This window comes from Ipomoea nil, unplaced genomic scaffold (genome assembly GCF_001879475.1).
Source record: "Ipomoea nil cultivar Tokyo-kokei standard unplaced genomic scaffold, Asagao_1.1 scaffold0688, whole genome shotgun sequence".
Taxonomy (NCBI): Eukaryota; Viridiplantae; Streptophyta; class Magnoliopsida; order Solanales; family Convolvulaceae; genus Ipomoea; species Ipomoea nil.
The window spans coordinates 2,895,899-2,913,616 of record NW_017617116.1 but is presented as its reverse complement, the minus strand read 5'-3'; the positions used below and the strand labels follow the sequence as shown (position 1 = coordinate 2,913,616).

At 34.9% G+C, this 17,718-nt stretch overlaps 3 protein-coding genes across 5 annotated transcripts; 1 reads left to right on the top strand and 2 right to left on the bottom strand.

Annotated features, from left to right (window-relative positions):
• Positions 1 to 527: 527 nt before the first annotated feature.
• On the bottom strand, positions 528 to 5,100 carry LOC109175772 (uncharacterized protein ycf37). Of its 2 annotated transcripts, none has more exons than XM_019325124.1 (5): positions 4,778 to 5,100; positions 3,875 to 3,926; positions 2,844 to 3,136; positions 1,840 to 1,986; positions 528 to 953 (listed from the first exon to the last, which is right to left on the bottom strand). In XM_019325124.1, exons 1-5 carry the CDS (start codon positions 4,991 to 4,993, stop codon positions 672 to 674), a joined length of 990 nt encoding a protein of 329 aa, XP_019180669.1. In that variant the 5' UTR covers positions 4,994 to 5,100; the 3' UTR covers positions 528 to 671. The 2 variants fall into 2 exon arrangements, with proteins under 2 accessions (XP_019180669.1, XP_019180670.1); XM_019325125.1 differs by having other exon boundaries at positions 4,754 to 4,782.
• Positions 5,101 to 6,593: 1,493 nt separating this feature from the next.
• On the bottom strand, positions 6,594 to 11,312 carry LOC109175770 (5'-3' exonuclease). 2 transcript variants are annotated; one of them, XM_019325121.1, is made up of 7 exons: positions 10,869 to 11,312; positions 9,937 to 10,095; positions 8,962 to 9,196; positions 7,626 to 7,848; positions 7,365 to 7,510; positions 6,912 to 7,109; positions 6,594 to 6,809 (listed from the first exon to the last, which is right to left on the bottom strand). In XM_019325121.1, the coding sequence occupies exons 1-5, from the start codon at positions 11,229 to 11,231 to the stop codon at positions 7,396 to 7,398; spliced, it is 1,095 nt and encodes a 364-aa protein (XP_019180666.1). In that variant the 5' UTR covers positions 11,232 to 11,312; the 3' UTR covers positions 6,594 to 6,809; positions 6,912 to 7,109; positions 7,365 to 7,395. The 2 variants fall into 2 exon arrangements, with proteins under 2 accessions (XP_019180666.1, XP_019180667.1); XM_019325122.1 differs by having other exon boundaries at positions 6,967 to 7,109.
• An 881-nt stretch (positions 11,313 to 12,193) lies between these two features.
• On the top strand, positions 12,194 to 16,703 carry LOC109175771 (probable magnesium transporter NIPA3). The gene is made up of 9 exons (XM_019325123.1): positions 12,194 to 12,840; positions 13,572 to 13,628; positions 14,408 to 14,498; positions 14,572 to 14,732; positions 15,381 to 15,508; positions 15,621 to 15,758; positions 16,002 to 16,094; positions 16,211 to 16,316; positions 16,404 to 16,703. Exons 1-9 carry the CDS (start codon positions 12,717 to 12,719, stop codon positions 16,502 to 16,504), a joined length of 999 nt encoding a protein of 332 aa, XP_019180668.1. The 5' UTR covers positions 12,194 to 12,716; the 3' UTR covers positions 16,505 to 16,703.
• The last annotated feature ends 1,015 nt before the right edge of the window (positions 16,704 to 17,718 follow it).

The window sequence follows — 17,718 nt, the reverse complement described above, 5'->3', positions numbered from 1 at the left end:
CTTAATTGCAATGAGATCAGATGATGTGAATATATAGAATAGAGAGTCACAGTGTGACAATGATAAGAAGTAGAGAGTCACAGTGTGACAAGGATAAGAAGTTCTAAACAGACTCATATACATAAAGTCCTAATAGTGCAAACTCACATCATTCCTAATGTAAAATAAAGACTACTTAAAATCTTTTTTAAGTCCATTTTTTTCTATTCAAATAATCGAATATATTTTGATAATCATTTCTTGTTCACCAATTATCCATTTTGAGTGTATAATATATCAAATTAAATCTCTCAGAAAATCTCAATTCATTCTAATCTGACTCAAATAAAAAGTGGACCTAACTGAAAATGATAACTTTCAATGTCATTTTTAACTAATTTTTCTAAGGTCTGGTCAAAGACATAGAAACTCAAGGTTCCAAATAGAATAAGGGCATTCCTTTTGGTCGTGAGACAAGGGAGAATTATGTGCAACCATGAGAGACGACGCAAGAGAGGTTTCACCGCTGACTGAAGCTGCATCTTATGCCTAAATATGAAAATATATAGAGAGATTCCTTAACCAACAAAACTCATCCTCTTTCATGAGATCCAGAATCCCTGTACAAGTTCAGAGTCATGCAATCAATCCTCAAAGGAGGGAGAAAATGCAGAATAAACACTACAGGAAACTCATTTCTTCTTTGACTTAACGGAAACTCCTTTGTACATTGTTACTTGATCCTTCAATGCATCTCGCCTAGGACGTGCTACTTTATTGTTAGGGTCAAAAAGTAGAACTTCTTCAAATGCTTTAAGAGCACTCTTCATGTCTTTATTTTTCTCATAGGCATCCCCAAGGTTGTTCCAGGCAGTCACATAACCTGGTTGGATCTTTACAGCAGTCTCAAATTGGGCAATTCCCTTATCAATTTTCCCTTCCCGAACATAACTCACACCCAGAGCATTGTAAACCTGCCAAAACATTCATTCAAGAAAAAAAAAAAATGTTGAATTAGAAGACATGCAGGTTGTTGTAATTCGTTTCATCTCCATGTACACACGAAAAGTAAGTCTTGAGGCAATGATAATGAATAGGGAAAATGGCCACTTTTGACCCTTGAATTGTTTCACTTTTGGAAATTTGGTCCCTGTAAGTTAATTTAAATAAATTTAGCTCCTTAATTGTTCATAATGTCAAACTCCATTTAGAATCAATATTCACTGTTAAAAATGGTGTTCACATGGAGAGAATGAAACTTTTATCATAGATATTGATTCTAAACGACAAACATAACCTCATAAAAAGAGTTTGCTAACGGAGTTTGATGATTATATAACACAAGGGACTGAAAGTGCAACATAATGAAGAATTAAGGGACTAAATATGTCTAAATCAATTAACAGTGATCAAATTTCTAAAAGTGAAACAATTCAGGGGCGAAAGTGTTGCTTTCCCTAATGAATAAATGTTTGTGGTCACTACACTCTGTCTAGATAAAGAAAGAGAACTTTCAAGCACAATATCAATGTAGAAAGTGCTGCAGATTAGAGGTACAAATTACACACATTATATTTGTCTCATGTATTCAAACAAGTCACTGTATTTAGCAATTTAATACAAAACCTTTTGATAGAGTTCCAAGGCGTAATATCATTCCAATTACTTGATTAGATAAACACACTTATTGGTCATATTTTCCCTTTTTCCTTTCTTATTCAAGAAATGATGTTAAGATACGTTTTAGCCAGTGAGATGAAAAACATATGAGCATGGAAGTGAACATGTATATTAACCTCATTATCACATATCATTCGTTCGAAAATTAAGGATAACTGATGCTGTAAAGCAACAACATACCTGGGCGAGATCCTGATCATCTCCATCCCATTTATCAATAGCCTCAAGCAGGAACTTAGTTGCAGCTGGATAAAATTTTCTTCTCAGCATAACAGCTCCAAGTTCGAAAAGCTCCGTCGCACTTGCATCACCACTTCTAACTTGCTCCTGAGATTCATTTCAAAATCACATTATGTGCATGTTCATCTCTATCACCATACACAAATGGCAAGCGTACACACACACACACACAGAACACAATAATTTAAGAGTTTCCAAATATGTATAATTGACAATTTATGTTTAAAATTCTGGGACAGAACAATAAGATATGTCAATCTAAATTCTAAAGATCAGGCAATTCATTGATGTTAGCCCAAAAACCACTTGTAATTGGATATTTGGATCTCAGGCAGATAGTGGCTATGTAATTTGATTGAATGGTGTGAGTCATGTTTATGCAAAATCTAGTTATAGAGCATGGAGAAGTGGTGGCACTGGACTTGATACAATCCAAATCTTGGCCCCAGAGCCACCAAAGGTAAAGCAAACTGCATCTAATTAACATGAGTTCCTCACCAAGTTCTTTATGAAATAAAAAATTTTAAAAAAAAAAATTTAAAAAAAAAAAAAAAAAAAAAAAAAAAAGATCTTTAACAACATGGTATCCAGAGGAAGAAAAAGAAGAAGATCTATTTCAAAATGGATGGGCAGTGCAAGAAATAAATTAATTAGTTCACGTTAGGGTTTTTCTTTTCCACTTTTGGAGTTTTGGTCCCTCTTCTTTGAATCAGTCGACAGTCAAAAACCATGAATGCAAAAGTGAGTACAGTTAGTCCCTTAACATTATTATGTTACCCTCCATTGATCCTTTAGCACCGGATCCTTCACTTTAAATAGCTTCCGAAATGGAGGTATTTTCAAAAGTGAAACCAGAATTGCTTTACATGCAAGTTCAAGAATCAAATCTGATAGTCGAACTATAGGAACAGATATCTTTGAATTATCTGATACAGAGTACTTACTTGTAATTCTTTAGCAGAAAGATCAAGCTCTCTACGGACAAGGACTTGGCGAATGACAAAGAAACTTCCAGCTCCCAGCAGTGCTAGTAGCAAAAGCAGGTAGGTAAGCTGGATCCCCAGTTCAAATAACTCCCCAACCTCGTAAACCATATTCACATTGACACCTTCACTGGCATGTGACACTTGTGCAGATGTCAACCACAAAATTGACCCATATGAGAAAGCAGATATAAATAGAAATGGTCTATTCACACTGGTAATATCTTCAACAGTTAATAAGTCTGGCGAGGATTCTGCAAGAAAAAGACTGCAATTTTGTTAGGGAGTGTTTAATATACAACTTAAGTTCCAAATTAAACTAATTCAAAACAATTTCACAAACCCAAAGGACTGCATCTCAATTTACATTATACCATCTCACATGAATATTGTTCAGCAGGTTGGTTTCAGGTCTTTATTGATTACCAATGTCACAAAATCATGTTAATCAGATATAAAATAATTGAATGTATCAAGTATCTTGAAGCAAACAATACAAATTGTTAAATCACATGCAGAGGATCCATTTGCTTCCTAATAAGATATCTATTTATTTAGATTAAGAAGAAAAAATCTTCTAAAGATGGGACAGTGAAGCTAGTTGAAACTTCTATAGTTCTCTACCCTGCAATTTTGACAAGTATGTTTCTCTATCTTGAAACTAATTACATCATCTGGAATTAAACTCGTCACGAATTTGAAACTTTTACACTTCAAATTGAGTTCTATGTTTTGTACCTTATGAAATTGTAGCAAAATTTCTTACCCTTTTCAGTTTTCATAGTGAGCAGTTCACTCTTTCAGTAATGAAATTTGATCATGTATCAATTTGAATAGGGAAATGCATGAATACCAACGATAAGAAGGGTGGTCCACAGCAAAACAAGTTAGACCACTTTTGGTAAACACAGATCGAGAACAGGTATTACTACTGCACATGATCACTAAGAAAATGTTTTTAAACAAGATTTAGATGCAGAAAGATAAATTACCCTCAAGGTCTTTTGAAGCTAAAGGAAATATTTCCATTTTCCGTGCAAAAACCTGCATGGATGAATGATAAGAGAAACTGTTAGGTACGCAAAGGAGGAGACCTCAGGAATGTCTAGTAAAATAACTTACAAGCATCACAATAGTTTCAGTATGAATTCATAATTTGCTTATTAACATGGTTCAGCATTGTGGAAAGGGAGAGGGATGCAACAAAAGTTTAAAATATTAATACTTCTAGAGCTCTAAGCTAAGTAGCTAACATCAACTTCACAATGTCAGAACGACAAAGGACCAGAAGGAGATAAACCAACATAGGTTGTTCATAGCTGACTGGCTAAAACCAAGAAGGCAATAGACTGCTCAAACTTGTAGTCTTATGGTTACCAAATCAACACCCTAACGAACTTGGCTGGGGTTGCCCCCGGTTTTGCCCATCTTTTATTAATATAATACTGGTCACTTATATATAGTATATCCCCTCACTTTCAAATTAAATGTAGTAAACTCTTTCAACAGTTAGTAAGTAATATCCACTCCACAAAATGGAATATTTTATCCATCCCCCTCCTGAATAACCTTGCACTACCCAAATTTAAGCTGTCTGACAAGCATGCAAAGCTAAACGGTTAAAGCGAGTAATTAAGCACCAACCAAATCTAACCAAATTTTCTAAAAAAAACCTACATCCCCTGACGGGTATAATATGTTTGAGCTGAAATTCCGTCAAATTGACCTCAAAACAGGAGTAAGATTCATAAACTGCGCGGCAGACAACAGAGTCTAACATAAACTTAAACAAAGTAAAAAAATTTAGCATCAAACACTTTGCGGGCAGGACTCCAAAGCAGTAACTAAACATCAAATCTTAAGCTAAAAACCTGAAATACAGTGAATATTCACACCCGGAATGAAGAACGCTTGGCGGGTGTTCTCGGAAAGCGGCAAGAAACGGAGGGAGATGCTGATAATCGGAACTCATTGTGTTTGTGGATAGTGAGAGAAATAGTTTGCAGCTTATGGTTAGGCGTTAGTCTTGGAACAAGAACCGTAGTATTACTAGCGCTGCTAAGGTGCTGCAAAGGAGGAGATATGGAAGAAGACTGTATCATTAGCAACATTCTCCTCTCTCTCTCTCTCTCTCTCTCACTCTTGCTCGCTCTATATCTGTATGAGAGTGTATGTATGTATCTATCTATCTATCCGTTTTTCTCTCTCTAGACCATTCTCAATGTGAATGTGAATGTCCGTGAAAACTGTTAGTAACATTACGGTTAACCGGTTAAGGCAAGAGAAAGGTACAACGTTCAAAGCATAAAGTTCGACGATATGACATCATTTACCGTTCTTTACTTTTTACCCAACATTCAATAGTTTTTTTTTTTTTTTTTTTTTTTTTTTTTTAATTCTTGAAGATTTTTGGGAAGGGAGAAAAAATGAGAGTTTCTACTATATAGACTTTTAAATCATATTTCTTAATGTGACCATACTGATAGGCTACTTTTTTCATATGGGTTCTAATACAAGTGTCTATATTAAGATTTTACGTTTGAGAGTAAAAGTTGGAAGTAAAAAATGGAGTAGATGTAGTATTTTCAAAAAAAAAAAAAAAAAAAGAGGAAAAGAGGAAAAAAGAAACAAAACAAGGTTGATTTCAAAAAAAAAAAAAAAAAAAAACTAAATAGCGCCATATATACGCAATTTTGACATTCACGTGTGGGCGGCTTGGATTTGCTTGTTCTGTCGTGGGTCTCACATTTCTGCGAAAAACTCCTCCTTGCAGAGGAACTCCTTCCCCATCTCTCTCTCTCTTTCATGTTGGCTATTTTATTCTAAAAAATCATGAAAGATCTACTATTGGGGATGTCCCAGGAAAATTATAATTCTTGCCACTTATATATAATAAAGAGAAAATGATGAAATAGAAAATTGTTAGAAGCCTTCCTAATAGACCATCCAACTTTATTTGAAAAGTCAATTAAGCTCGTAAATTTTTTAAAGTTGTAATTAAACATATCAACATTTTATTTTAATACAATGAAACTCAAAAATCAATTAGTGACATGCTATCGCAGATCACTAGGATTTTGACAACCCTCCTGCGAAACTCCGACCTAGTCCACCGTCATTTCCGATAACAAAGCGATCGGTTTCCATTGAAGAAGGTGGCCCTGGCCACCTTCTTCAATGGCGACCACGCAACTGTTCGCCCGTCGCTTTGTCATCGAAAATTCGCCGATCGCTTTGTTATCAGAAATAGTATCGGTGTAGGTTGGAGCTTCGTCAAATTGTTGCCAGAACCTTAGCAACCCGTGAGCTTTGTTGCTCCAAAATAAAATGTTGATGAGTTTAATTACTACTTTAAAAGATTTAGGAGCTTAATTGACTTTTTAGATAAAATTTGAGGGTCTATTTTTCTTTTTAGGTGCAGTCAAGCCCATCTACATGATCACCATGTTATACTCGTGCATTAAAATCCATCAACACGTTATCAATGGTGGTCAATAGCATAACTTTATCGGTTGATTACTAGTAAATTAGACTTATTTGATCAATTTTAATAAGTAAGAAAGTTTAATTGCACATTTTAAAATTTCATAATATACCACATTTTACATTGATAACAAATTAGACTCATACATTACACCACATCGCCAATTACCCTATCATGCAATCTACCACATCACATCATGTAATAGTCTACTACTATAATAGCATTGCTATTACTTCAAAATTCATTCCGGGAACTAAAAGTGCTGTAAAAGAGTATCACTCTCGAGATTGGTTTGACTCACATATCCCCTTCCTCTTCTAACAATCATACATACCACTTGAAATTTTAAATTTAAAAAAAAAAAAAAAAAAAATGAAAAGGCACAACATCATAAGAGAAAGTCCACCATTCTCCAGGAATCATTGATTCTTCTTCCTCCAATTCTGCAAAGAAATTAACAAAATCATGGAAATTCTTGGTAGTGAACAATTATAATTACTAAAGCAGATTTTCTTATCCATACAAGTGTAGAGATAGTGAGATACCAGAACGAAATTGGCCCGTAGATAAGTCAAAACGAAGGACGAAAAATGATCATACCCCTCTTTGAGAACTTAGGCCTATAACACCCATCTTCCCGGTGTCACTTGTGATCGTAAATCTGTTCCCTCAAAGACAAAAGGGATCACCTCTGTGATGCCTATAAGAGCCTCCACGGCAGTGGTTTCAACCATGCCTACCATCTGTTAGGCCAGTTGCAACGGTGGTCAAAGAATGTACATACTAATTACTATGGAGTCATAAATATGCAACTCCGGGTCTATATATTTGTAGATACTAAGGTTTCAGCCAATGCAGTAACTATTAACAATCAATGCCCACGTTAAACCTCGTGAAAAAAAAATGTTTCCCATGTGCTTTTGGATAGTGAGTGAAAGCGACAAAGCGTAATTCTAGCAAATTAAAGGAAGAGAAAATGCAGATCATTGTGCGTGTACCTTGAGAAGTTGCACTAGAAGAGCTTAAACGTCAGAGACCTGTCTGATTTCCTTTCAGAAAGTCAATGAAATTTGATAAAATTACCGAATCATTACCAGTGTGTCTCTCAGATAGCCAGTTGTCATCAATTCGAACATCAACATCACTGCAATTTGTCACTTAAAGTACAATTAGATTGGACAGGCGGTATGATGATAGGAGCACAGATTATATATAAAAGAATTTAAAAGTGAAAATGTTAAACAAGAGAAAATTCTCACCTCTTCAGAGAGAGGACTTCATAATTTCTACGTAGATAATCACCATACTGTGTAAGGGCGTTTTGTACATAGTCTCTACCCACAGTTCTTACCGCTGCAGCAGCAAGTAAGTTTTCAAGATTCCCATGCTTTTGCAAGAGCTTTAGTGCAGTTTTTCGACCAAAACTAGGAACAACGTTCTGAATGCCAGGAACCCCATCAACTTCATCACCCAAAATGCATCCTAATGGCAACAGCCTCAATAGGTAAATGAATAACACAACAGATATCAAACACTTTGATTATAGTGTCAGGAGAGATGAGCCAAAGATTAGCACTCACACCTAAGCTCCCACTGATCCTCATCCCTGAATTTCCTATTCCACCACTATGATCTTAGATAAAACTTTTCAATGAAGCATTTTGCTGTCCCCAAAGACAATCAACGTAAAGTTATATGTAGTTTAATCCCATTAACATGGGTTACATCCAAATGAACACTAAATTGCGCCAAGTCTAGTTCAGGTTTTGAAAAAATTTTAAATAATAACAAAACTGGAGGGGAAGTGGCTCAAACTGAATCTAGTCAAATGATTTTCCAAACACTTCCTTTGACAAAAAGGATTTGACTTCTGCAAATAAATAGTGAAATAGAAAAGTTGAAGAGAATTGTAATTATCTTATCATGGTTATCATTAAAAACACTATCTTTCCACAGGTTGAGATCAAGAGAGAGAAGTGTACTCAAGTCTAGAGGATTGCATCTGTCAGAAAATACTATGTTGGTAGTTTGGTACCCAAAAAATCAAGAAAAAAAAAAAAAAAAAAGAGACAAAAACAAAAACTGTGTGTGTATTAACTCAGTATTGGATCTCAAGCAAACCCAGTGTTTTCACATAACAAAAATAATGTATTGTGAAGGTTAGTATTGGTGGAAGAAGATTTTCTAAAAAATTGTGTAAAGAATTTCCAGGGAATTCTGCAAATTAAGAAGGAAGAACACATGCTTTTATATTATTTCTCTCTTGGTGAAGCTTTTAATTGATTTCTTTAAAACCATTGATTGGATAAGATGGAGTTCATCAACATTAATGGATCACTCACGAAATTATAGACTGATAAAGGCACTCGATTAACACTTGCTGTCCTCCGCATCCCACTTCCCCAAGGGAAAAAAGAGGACAGCGGGGCAAAATGGAGTGCCTCTGCCATTCGCTCTCACAACAAAAGGAATTTGGTTATCTTTTGTTCATGAAAGACCATATTAGATAAGTTCAGAATGGGAACTCAAAGCAATAACAATAATACACTATGTAAATTGTAAAGTAACAAATAACAAACAAAAAGCATGACTTACTCAAACTCAAGTCAGATTGTGGATCACAATTATACTGAGCTCTGTAGTGTTTGAGGGTGTAAAATGACCATCGATTTAAGTTTGGCACAGGAACCACGATTTGGACATCTTCAGATATCAGTTGCTTGAAATCTTTGTCTGGTGAAGCAATTACAACTCGAAGCCCCTTCTGTAGGACTTGTCCCACAAGTGTAGCTACAACATCATCTGCTTCGTGAGACTCAAGTTTAACAACCTGAATTGTGAGCCTCGTTAAAGTGAAGTCCTTAAAAAATAACTTCTCAACAATCTAGAGTAAAATAATCCTTTTCACTATTGGAATATTGTCCAACACAAGGAAGTCAAGGTCAAAATCAAGGCTGATTACACAAATAATCCCAGATAGATGCCAAACTGAAATTATAAACAAAGGAAACTACTTATATATGCATGCAAAAACTTAATCCATTTTAACACGCAACTTTATTGGGCTCTGGTTAGCAGCAATCTGATAGAGTAACAATTGAAGCTAGCGGGGTACTATTACTACTATAAACAATTCAACATAAAACATGAAAGTTCTCACCATTGCACCATATATTCGGTTGAAACTCTCAGATTATAATTTCCTATCCTGTTAGCAAATAAATCTAGGCTCAATGATCTACTTTGTAGCACTAAATCTGGGGTTTGGGCATAACACAGCTACCAGCTTTTCATTTAAAGAGAAATGATAAGAAAGAAAAAAAGTTGAATAAAATCAAGCACCAAATTATGGTTCTATGCCACTAAATATACATATGTTGTGAGAAAAGTCACACTAAGCAGCAACTCCATGACACTACTCCACGTAATATTGCTTTATCAATTCCTTTCCTATTTACACTATATCCAGTGGAGACTGATTTTGTAAACGTGTATCCTCAAACGAACAAAAATATTAACTTCTTTAGAAAAAAAAAAAAAAAAAAAAAAAAAAAAAAAAGTTTCACTCACAGGCACATTGCACTTCTTAAGAACATCCAAGACGAGTTTATGTGATCTTTCAACTGCTGTAAATCTTTTAGAAGTTGAACCCAAGAGCTTCTTCCTATGTGCTTTATATGTGGGCAATAGTTTCCTGCGGTACTCATTAGCTCTTTCCCCATCAATAACCTACAAAAGTAACAGATAACCTAGTTAAGATTCTTGAATACCTTGGCATCAGATTTTAATAGAAACGAATTAACTCCTGATGATGTCAGTAAGAGCATATAAAGTCCTCACTTTATCATCCAGTTAATAACAAAGCCTCACCCACCTCACCATAACAAGATCCCTACTTTATGCAATTACTGAACAATAATAGTACAGAATGCAGTTTTATCACTCCCCTTTAGAGTTTAGACACAATAAATATGTGTGTATGTGCTCATGGTAATACCTCTTTTTGTTAGTAAGATATTTCATACTTAGTCATCTACTATTAATTTGAACAAATATAGACCTTCAACTATTTTAAAACAACCAAATTTAGTTTAAAATATCTTAAATGTATAGTTTTCACTCTATTGACTAAATGGTACTCCTCTTATCACATTTTACCTATCTTAAATTTAATTTTTTGGGCCAAAAGCCTTGTGTGGCTTCTTAAATGAGAGGTCTCAGGTTCAGCATTGACTCTCTGTACTTCATAGGCTGAGAAAGTATATATGACCAACTACATTATAATAGAGTGCATTAAAAAAAAAAAAAAAAAAAAAAAAAAAAAGAACTTGCTTTTAATAGTACTTTCTTTTGGTGTAATTTCTAAAGTTTATATATTAATATTAAACTATTATGAAAAATGAATTATAAATAACTTAGTTAATTCTCATTAACCGAACCATAATTAAATTATACACATTCTTTGAAAAGGGTAAAGTGGAAGAAAGAGGGAGATTTCATACAGCAATAACAGGGTCGCTATGGCTGACTTGGGAGAAAAACAGGGAGACCCAATGAGCAAAAGACTGCAAAGAAGGGTTGCATCCATTGTAACACAAAGGATTGACATCCAAAAAAAACACCCTCTTCTTCCTTGAATTCTTACAATTTACACCTCTGCTAGTCCCGCTTTCTTCCGACGACAATGGGGCTTCCCTAATTCCAACATTATCATAAGAAGAAGAGATCGAAAAGGATTTGAGTTTAAGAGTGTTGGGTTTGAGGCTTGGCTTTGGGATTGAGGTGAAAAAGGATGAGCGTGGAAGATAAGGAATTGGATAACAGTATTGAGGTTGAGAATAGAGAACGATAGGAATTTCCCTCATTTCAATTCTCAAACTTGCATCATTCACTTCTCCTCTATCGCCCTGAGCTAGCTAGGTGTGTCTTTGGGGGCTGGGGCGGGTTTCTGACCCGCCAATGATCGGGTCGACCCACACAATAATAATAATGAAACAATATATTATGTCATTATTTCATTATTATTATAAATTATTGTATAAAAAAAATGGACATAACGGGTTTATTTGGCAGAGCTTATGTAGAAGCTTATAGTTTATTTTAAGCTATTAATAAGCTATAAGCTATGTTTGGTAATGTTCTCAAAATAAGTTAGGAGCTTTCTAATTTTTTTTCCATCTTTATTCTTTTTATTTAAAAAAAATGACATTTTTTACCTTTCCCAATTAAAACTCTTTTCTCCCCTCCGTTATTCGCAACTTTCATTGCAAATATTATTATTATTATTATTATTATATTATTATTATTATTATTATTATTATTATTATTATTATTATATGAATGAGATTCACAACAATATTGTTATTTTATTATAGGATGCTAGATCATGATTATGCTAATAGTTTTATTTTAAAATATTAATTTTTTAAAAAGATAAAATGTTAAATTTTGATAGGTAAACAAACTAATATAAATTTTATGAAGATGTCTTTTATTGTCTTTTTACTTTTATCAATTTATCAAAAAAATTAATTTTATCAAAACATTTTTAGGCATAACATCTAGCTTAACAGTTATTCAATTTTTAGCTCTCAGCTTATAGCTTTTCAATTTTTAGCTCATTTTCAGCTTTTAACTACCTTTTCAACTAAGTTGTTCAAATATAGCCAACATTGATTAAGAGAGTGATTGTATGCTTTCTTATACATAAAAGAAAAGTTAATCCTTCTTTAATTATAATAAAATATTAAGCACATAAGACATACACTGGAAAGTACACATTTAATATGAATGAGAATCTTGAAGTCATGAAAAATGGAAGTTGACTTTGATGCCAAGTGCATAAACAAATCTGATTTCTGAAAACAAGATCAGAAAGATCTACAGGAAAACAATAGATTTTTATTACTCACTCCACAACTTCACTTGCACAACAAAACCCCACCTTTCAACAGATTCTCACTTCTGTCAATCCAAGAAAAGCAGACTTTCTTTTCCACTGTACTAAGTACTAACACTATATCAAGGAGACAAGGACCCTGCTCTCTCTCTCTCTCTCTCTCTATCTCTCTCTCTCTCTCCTGCTCCACAGATCGGTAATCGATCAGACTCATTTTTTTCTTCACTACTACCTTCCTCTATAAATGCCCATAAATTCCACTTTGCCCCACTGACTTTTTGTGTGTGTCCATTTTCCTCTCCATAATAGTGTAGAAATTCAAGAGAGTGATGGATTCAAGTACCCATTCACAGAAATGGGTATGGGTATGAAGAAGTGGAATGAAAAAGGCTGTCTTGGAGCTCTGAGTTTTAATTTGAAGAATCTATACTAGTAGTAAATAGAAGAGGGTATGTCTGCAGACAACATCAAAGGTCTGGTCTTGGCTATCTCATCCAGTTTCTTCATTGGGTCTAGCTTCATTGTCAAGAAGAAGGGACTCAAGAAGGCTGGTTCTGGATCTGGTCTTAGGGCAGGTAGCTATATTATATACTGTTTCTTTCTTCAAATTGAAACCTTTGTGTGTTCTCTCATTCTCTGTGAGTTGAAATAAGTTTTGGTGTACTGTGTTTGAATTGAATGGACATAAAGTTTGCTAGGATTAAGCGCAAGAGGTCTGAATGCTGCTAAGAACACTGTTTTTTGATAGGTTAAAACAACATAGAAACAATTAAATTGAACTTTATTTTATTATCATATCACCAGTTTTGCCAATATAAAGTAAGCTGATAGGAATAAGACTATTTCTTTGGTTTAGATAGCATTAGGCTTACAATGGGGGTGCTGTGTTAGCTGATTGGATTAGTGGGTTTGACTAGTTGATAGCATTAGCTGATTGTAGAAAAATGTTTGGTAAATTAGCTGTTAGCTGATAGCTGATTACATACAAAACGACCTTCTCAAAAAGTTGATAGAAAAAAGCTACTTTGAGCAGCTTTTTAAATTTTAGCATTTTGGAGCAATAAGTTGTTACAAAAAGCTAATTAATCAAACACTCATATTGATTGTTTAACAAAGTCAAGCAACTAATAATGGTCAGCTAAGCCAAAATTGGCTGACAGGCTAACTGTTTTACCAAACAGGGCCTATGTCAAAAGTTTGTCAATGTCTTTGTGTTGCTTAAAATAATGCAAGACACTGTTGAATTTTGTTACGTCTGGTGCAAATGTGCAACTAGTGGTCACTTATTCTGGTGTTGTTGTGGCAGGCGCTGGAGGCTATTCTTACTTATTGGAGCCGCTTTGGTGGGCTGGAATGGTAACAAGTGGGTTCTTTTTTTGTTTGTTTAAAAATCTCTTCTACTTTATGAACTACTAGTCCCGCTGTTTTTGAGTTGTAATAAAGAGAAACCGAGTAGCTCATATAGTACAACTGGTTATGTTGCTTGTATGCTTCAATAATACGTCTTCAAAACAACAAGCTTTTGCTGCTTCAATGAGTTTTAAAGGTTTACATCTCCATGAGCCCCATGCCTACCATGGTGTTAGGATCAAACACTTACCACTACGCCAAAAGTGTTAGGATCAAGCGCTTACCACTATGCCAAAAGCTATAGCTTGTAGCTAAGACGCAACTTTATGTCCTTATACTGTGTTAAGAAATAGTACTCCCTATTATTTCTTACTTCTTCTCCTTCAACTACACACACTGCCATATATATACATGCTAAACACACTGTAGAAGACCCTTCACATCCCAGGACTTTTCATATGTCATGGCCCTTCACATCCCTAACCTATTCACTTCTAACGTACTGCCACATTTTCGAGAGGCAGGGTGCTGAATTTGGCCCTTCAAGCTTCCGTCCAACAATCCCCCTAGCCACTTGGTGCTGGACTTGGCCCTTCACCGGCCTCTGCACAACACATGGGATCTAGGCGGCAATAGGAAAGGAATAGTTGATGGATTCCTCTTGAATTACAGAGTTCTATATTTTGTTTTACTACATAAAATGAAACAACCAATGAACCAATATATTGCCTTCTTTTCCCCAATTCAGTTCTCTATGCATTTGGCTAATACGAATGTATGTCTTTTTGGCAGTGATTGTTGGAGAAATAGCAAATTTTGCTGCTTATGCTTTTGCTCCAGCTATACTAGTAACTCCCCTCGGTGCACTGAGTATTATTATCAGGCAAGAGAATGGTTAGAAAAATGTTTTTTTTTTGATTTCTGCAGTCTAGTTGTTGAATTAAATCTTCCTGCAGTGCTATACTTGCACATATGATTTTAGGGGAGAGACTACACATTTTTGGTATTGTTGGTTGCGTTTTATGCATCGTGGGTTCAACTATCATAGTTCTACATGCCCCACAAGAGCGTGAAATTGAGAATGTGCAGGAACTCTGGGATCTTGCTACTGAGCCAGGTACATATTCACGAGGAGAAAATAATCAAAATATGCTCAAATATTTTACTTCAATAATACTACTTAAAAAACAATTTGATAAACCTCTAGGTAAGCAGTTTATGTCACGTTAGGGAACTTTATTGAGTACCAGATGCCTATTAATGATATGTTTACTTATCATTTTAAATAATGAAAAAAATGATATTTATTTGGGAAAAGGGTCAAAGTGACCGGCGATCAGCGAACGGTCGCCGGTCATGGAGAAGGAGACTAAGATCGCCTTCTCCGTAGAGAAGGCAACCACTGTGGTCACCTTCTCTACAGAGAAGTTAACCGTTTGCCGGTCTCCAATCACTTTGTTGCCTGAAATTTTGTTGGAATCTCGCCAGCAGGTTGTCGGAACCCTAATGACCTGTGATAGCAGATCATTAGGTCAGCAGGTTGCCGGAACCCTAATGACCTGTGATAACCGGTTTTTGAGCTTCATTGCATCAAAATAAATTGTTGATGGGTGTAATTGCACCTTTAAAAAGTTTAGAGGCTAATTGACTATTCAACTAAAGTTCAATGGCCTATTTGACATTTTTCCCTATTTATTTTAAGATTTTTTCTACTCAGATATTACTAGATTGTTAACCTGTAATTATTTGTTTTTTCCTTTTACAGGCTTCTTGTTGTATGGAACCATGGTAGTAGCAGCCGTTGTTATAATCATTGTTTATTTTCTCCCGAAGTACGGGCAGACTCATATAATGGCTTATGTTGGAGTGTGTTCACTTGTGGGCTCGATTGGGGTTCGTAATCTGTATTCATTTCTTTTTTCTTTCTTGATATCTGTTAATAACTCGCTATTTGATATCATCTAGAGTGTATTTACCTTTCTGGACGCTAATAAATGATCTGCAGGTAATGAGTGTCAGAGCATTGGGCATAGCACTGAAGTTAACGTTTGGTGGGACAAATCAGTTAGTATATCCTCAGACATGGGCGTTTGCAGTAATTGTAGCTACGTGCTTGCTGACACAAGTGAACTACTTAAACAAGGTAGCGTGATTGTAATTTCTCTGTTCTTTGAAGTTGAAATTATGCGGTGGTTGCTTATGTGGAAATTCTAGATGTTATGAGTCCCAGATTGAAAATATAAGGGAGAATATATGAGTTTATAAGGTCATGGGCTAGACTACAGTCTTTTAATGTGGTTTGGCCTATGTGCATTATAGCTCAATCTTAGAGTATAACATGGTATCAGAGCTCTGGTTAACATGTGTCTTTTCTGTGGAAGTGCAGGCTCTTGATACATTCAACTCGTCTGTTGTATCGCCTATATACTATGTAATGTTTACAACATTAACAATTGTGGCCAGTGTTATCATGTTTAAGGTACAACTACTGCTTCTAATCCTGAGATTACATATTCGAATTTTTATTTTCTTGGAGATTGCAACTTTATCAAGTGTAATATTCTCATTCATCTGCATATCTTTCACCTGGAACAGGACTGGAATGGGCAATATGCAACTCAAATTGTTACGGAGCTTGGTGGGTTCGTCACCATTCTATCGGGAACCTTCCTTCTTCACAAAACTAAAGACTTGAATGAAGGTTTATCCAGTTACCTTTTCAAATAGTTATTTTACTCAAAACATTTGACTGAAATTGAGTTATGAACCTTGCTCATCTGATCTGCAGTTTCTTCACCATCTTTCGCGTTTCGCAATCCTAAGTATGAAGAAGCAGATGGAATCAATCTTGAAAGCATACCCCTCAAGCGTCAAGAATCTATGCGATAAGTGTAGTCATGGCTTTAACCTGCCAGGCTCTATTTTTGTTCGGTTTCAATCTCTTATGTGTATAGTTCTCTAGCCTCTACACAGAAAGTGATATCTGGCTACATATTGACAGGCAGAGGGTTGGTTGAAGATCATTATATTTGTGTATGGCCTTGGTGCAGTGAAAATTTTGCTCTTTAAAATGTGCAACGTTTTATTACAGATTAAATGGAATATTGCTAATATATGTCCATTGTGTATCCTTTTTTTTTTCTTTTTTCTTTGTGATATTTTGCACAAAGACTCATCAGTCACCATCAAAGACTTCAATCACTCTATAGTTAAATTGCAAGGCCTAAAACTGTGGAGGCCTCATATTCTATTTGCATTCATATCATTAAAGATGCATTAAAACAATGATGTTTTTTGCTTACTTTAATACAGTTTTATTGACGTTGATATACTATTTGAGCAAGTTATTGGATGGCCATATTTATAACTTCTTTGAGGGTCATGGCAAATATTAAACCACCCTTGGAGGGGAAAGATGGTCGGAGAGAAAAGATTGAGTATGTTGCAATAATGAAAGTTCTTCATTTTTTTCCTTCTCTCTCACTTGACAAGGCAAGAGAACTATTAGGGGGTGTTTGGTTGGATGGAAATCAAATTCCATGGAAAAGATTTTCTATGAAATGTAGGAAAATGTTGTTTTACCTTGTTTGGTTGGATGAAAAATCTTTTCCATGGGAATTTGACTTCCCAAAGGTGAAGGAAAAGAAAATTCTACCTAAACATTGGTATTTTGTTTTCCAAATGAGTTGGGAAGAAAATATAGTAATATTAGACTATTTTGCCCTCATCAAAATTTATTAACTACACATGTATAAATTATTGTTAAGGGCATATTGGTCTTTATATTCATAATTCCTTACCATTCCAAACTCAACCAAACAATGGAATTCATATTCCCAGTAATTTCTTTTCCACTAACCAAACAATGGAATCTATTTCCCTGGTAATTTGTTTTCCATGGAATTTGAATTCCATTTAAGGATGCTCTTAGACTCGAATTGATAGTCAAAACTCATGATATAACAAAATCACATTTTCAGCGTTACCAAAAGATCAAATCCCTTGTAGCGGGGTACTGACTCTTTGGTCTAAAATAGATGAAAAAAGTATATGGAGCAAATACTATCTCGTAATAGAATTGATAGTACTAAAATAAAAAATAA

Bases quoted from the DNA above. Each gene is read 5' to 3' on its own strand.
- LOC109175772 (XM_019325124.1), bottom strand. From the start codon at position 4,993: ATGTTGCTAATGATACAGTCTTCTTCCATATCTCCTCCTTTGCAGCAC. The intron at 3,137-3,874 runs GTAATTTATCTT...TTTTTCTTGCAG, and splicing joins AGCTTCAAAAGACCTTGAGG to AATCCTCGCCAGACTTATTA. The intron at 1,987-2,843 runs GTAAGTACTCTG...AATGAATCTCAG, and splicing joins TTTCTGCTAAAGAATTACAA to GAGCAAGTTAGAAGTGGTGA.
- LOC109175770 (XM_019325121.1), bottom strand. From the start codon at position 11,231: ATGAGGGAAATTCCTATCGTTCTCTATTCTCAACCTCAATACTGTTAT. The intron at 10,096-10,868 runs GTATGAAATCTC...TTACTTTTGTAG, and splicing joins ATAGCGACCCTGTTATTGCT to GTTATTGATGGGGAAAGAGC. The intron at 7,511-7,625 runs GTGAGAATTTTC...GACAAATTGCAG, and splicing joins GAAGTCCTCTCTCTGAAGAG to TGATGTTGATGTTCGAATTG.
- LOC109175771 (XM_019325123.1), top strand. From the start codon at position 12,717: ATGTCTGCAGACAACATCAAAGGTCTGGTCTTGGCTATCTCATCCAGT. The intron at 13,629-14,407 runs GTGGGTTCTTTT...TCTTTTTGGCAG, and splicing joins GTGGGCTGGAATGGTAACAA to TGATTGTTGGAGAAATAGCA. The intron at 16,317-16,403 runs GTTTATCCAGTT...TCTGATCTGCAG, and splicing joins AACTAAAGACTTGAATGAAG to TTTCTTCACCATCTTTCGCG.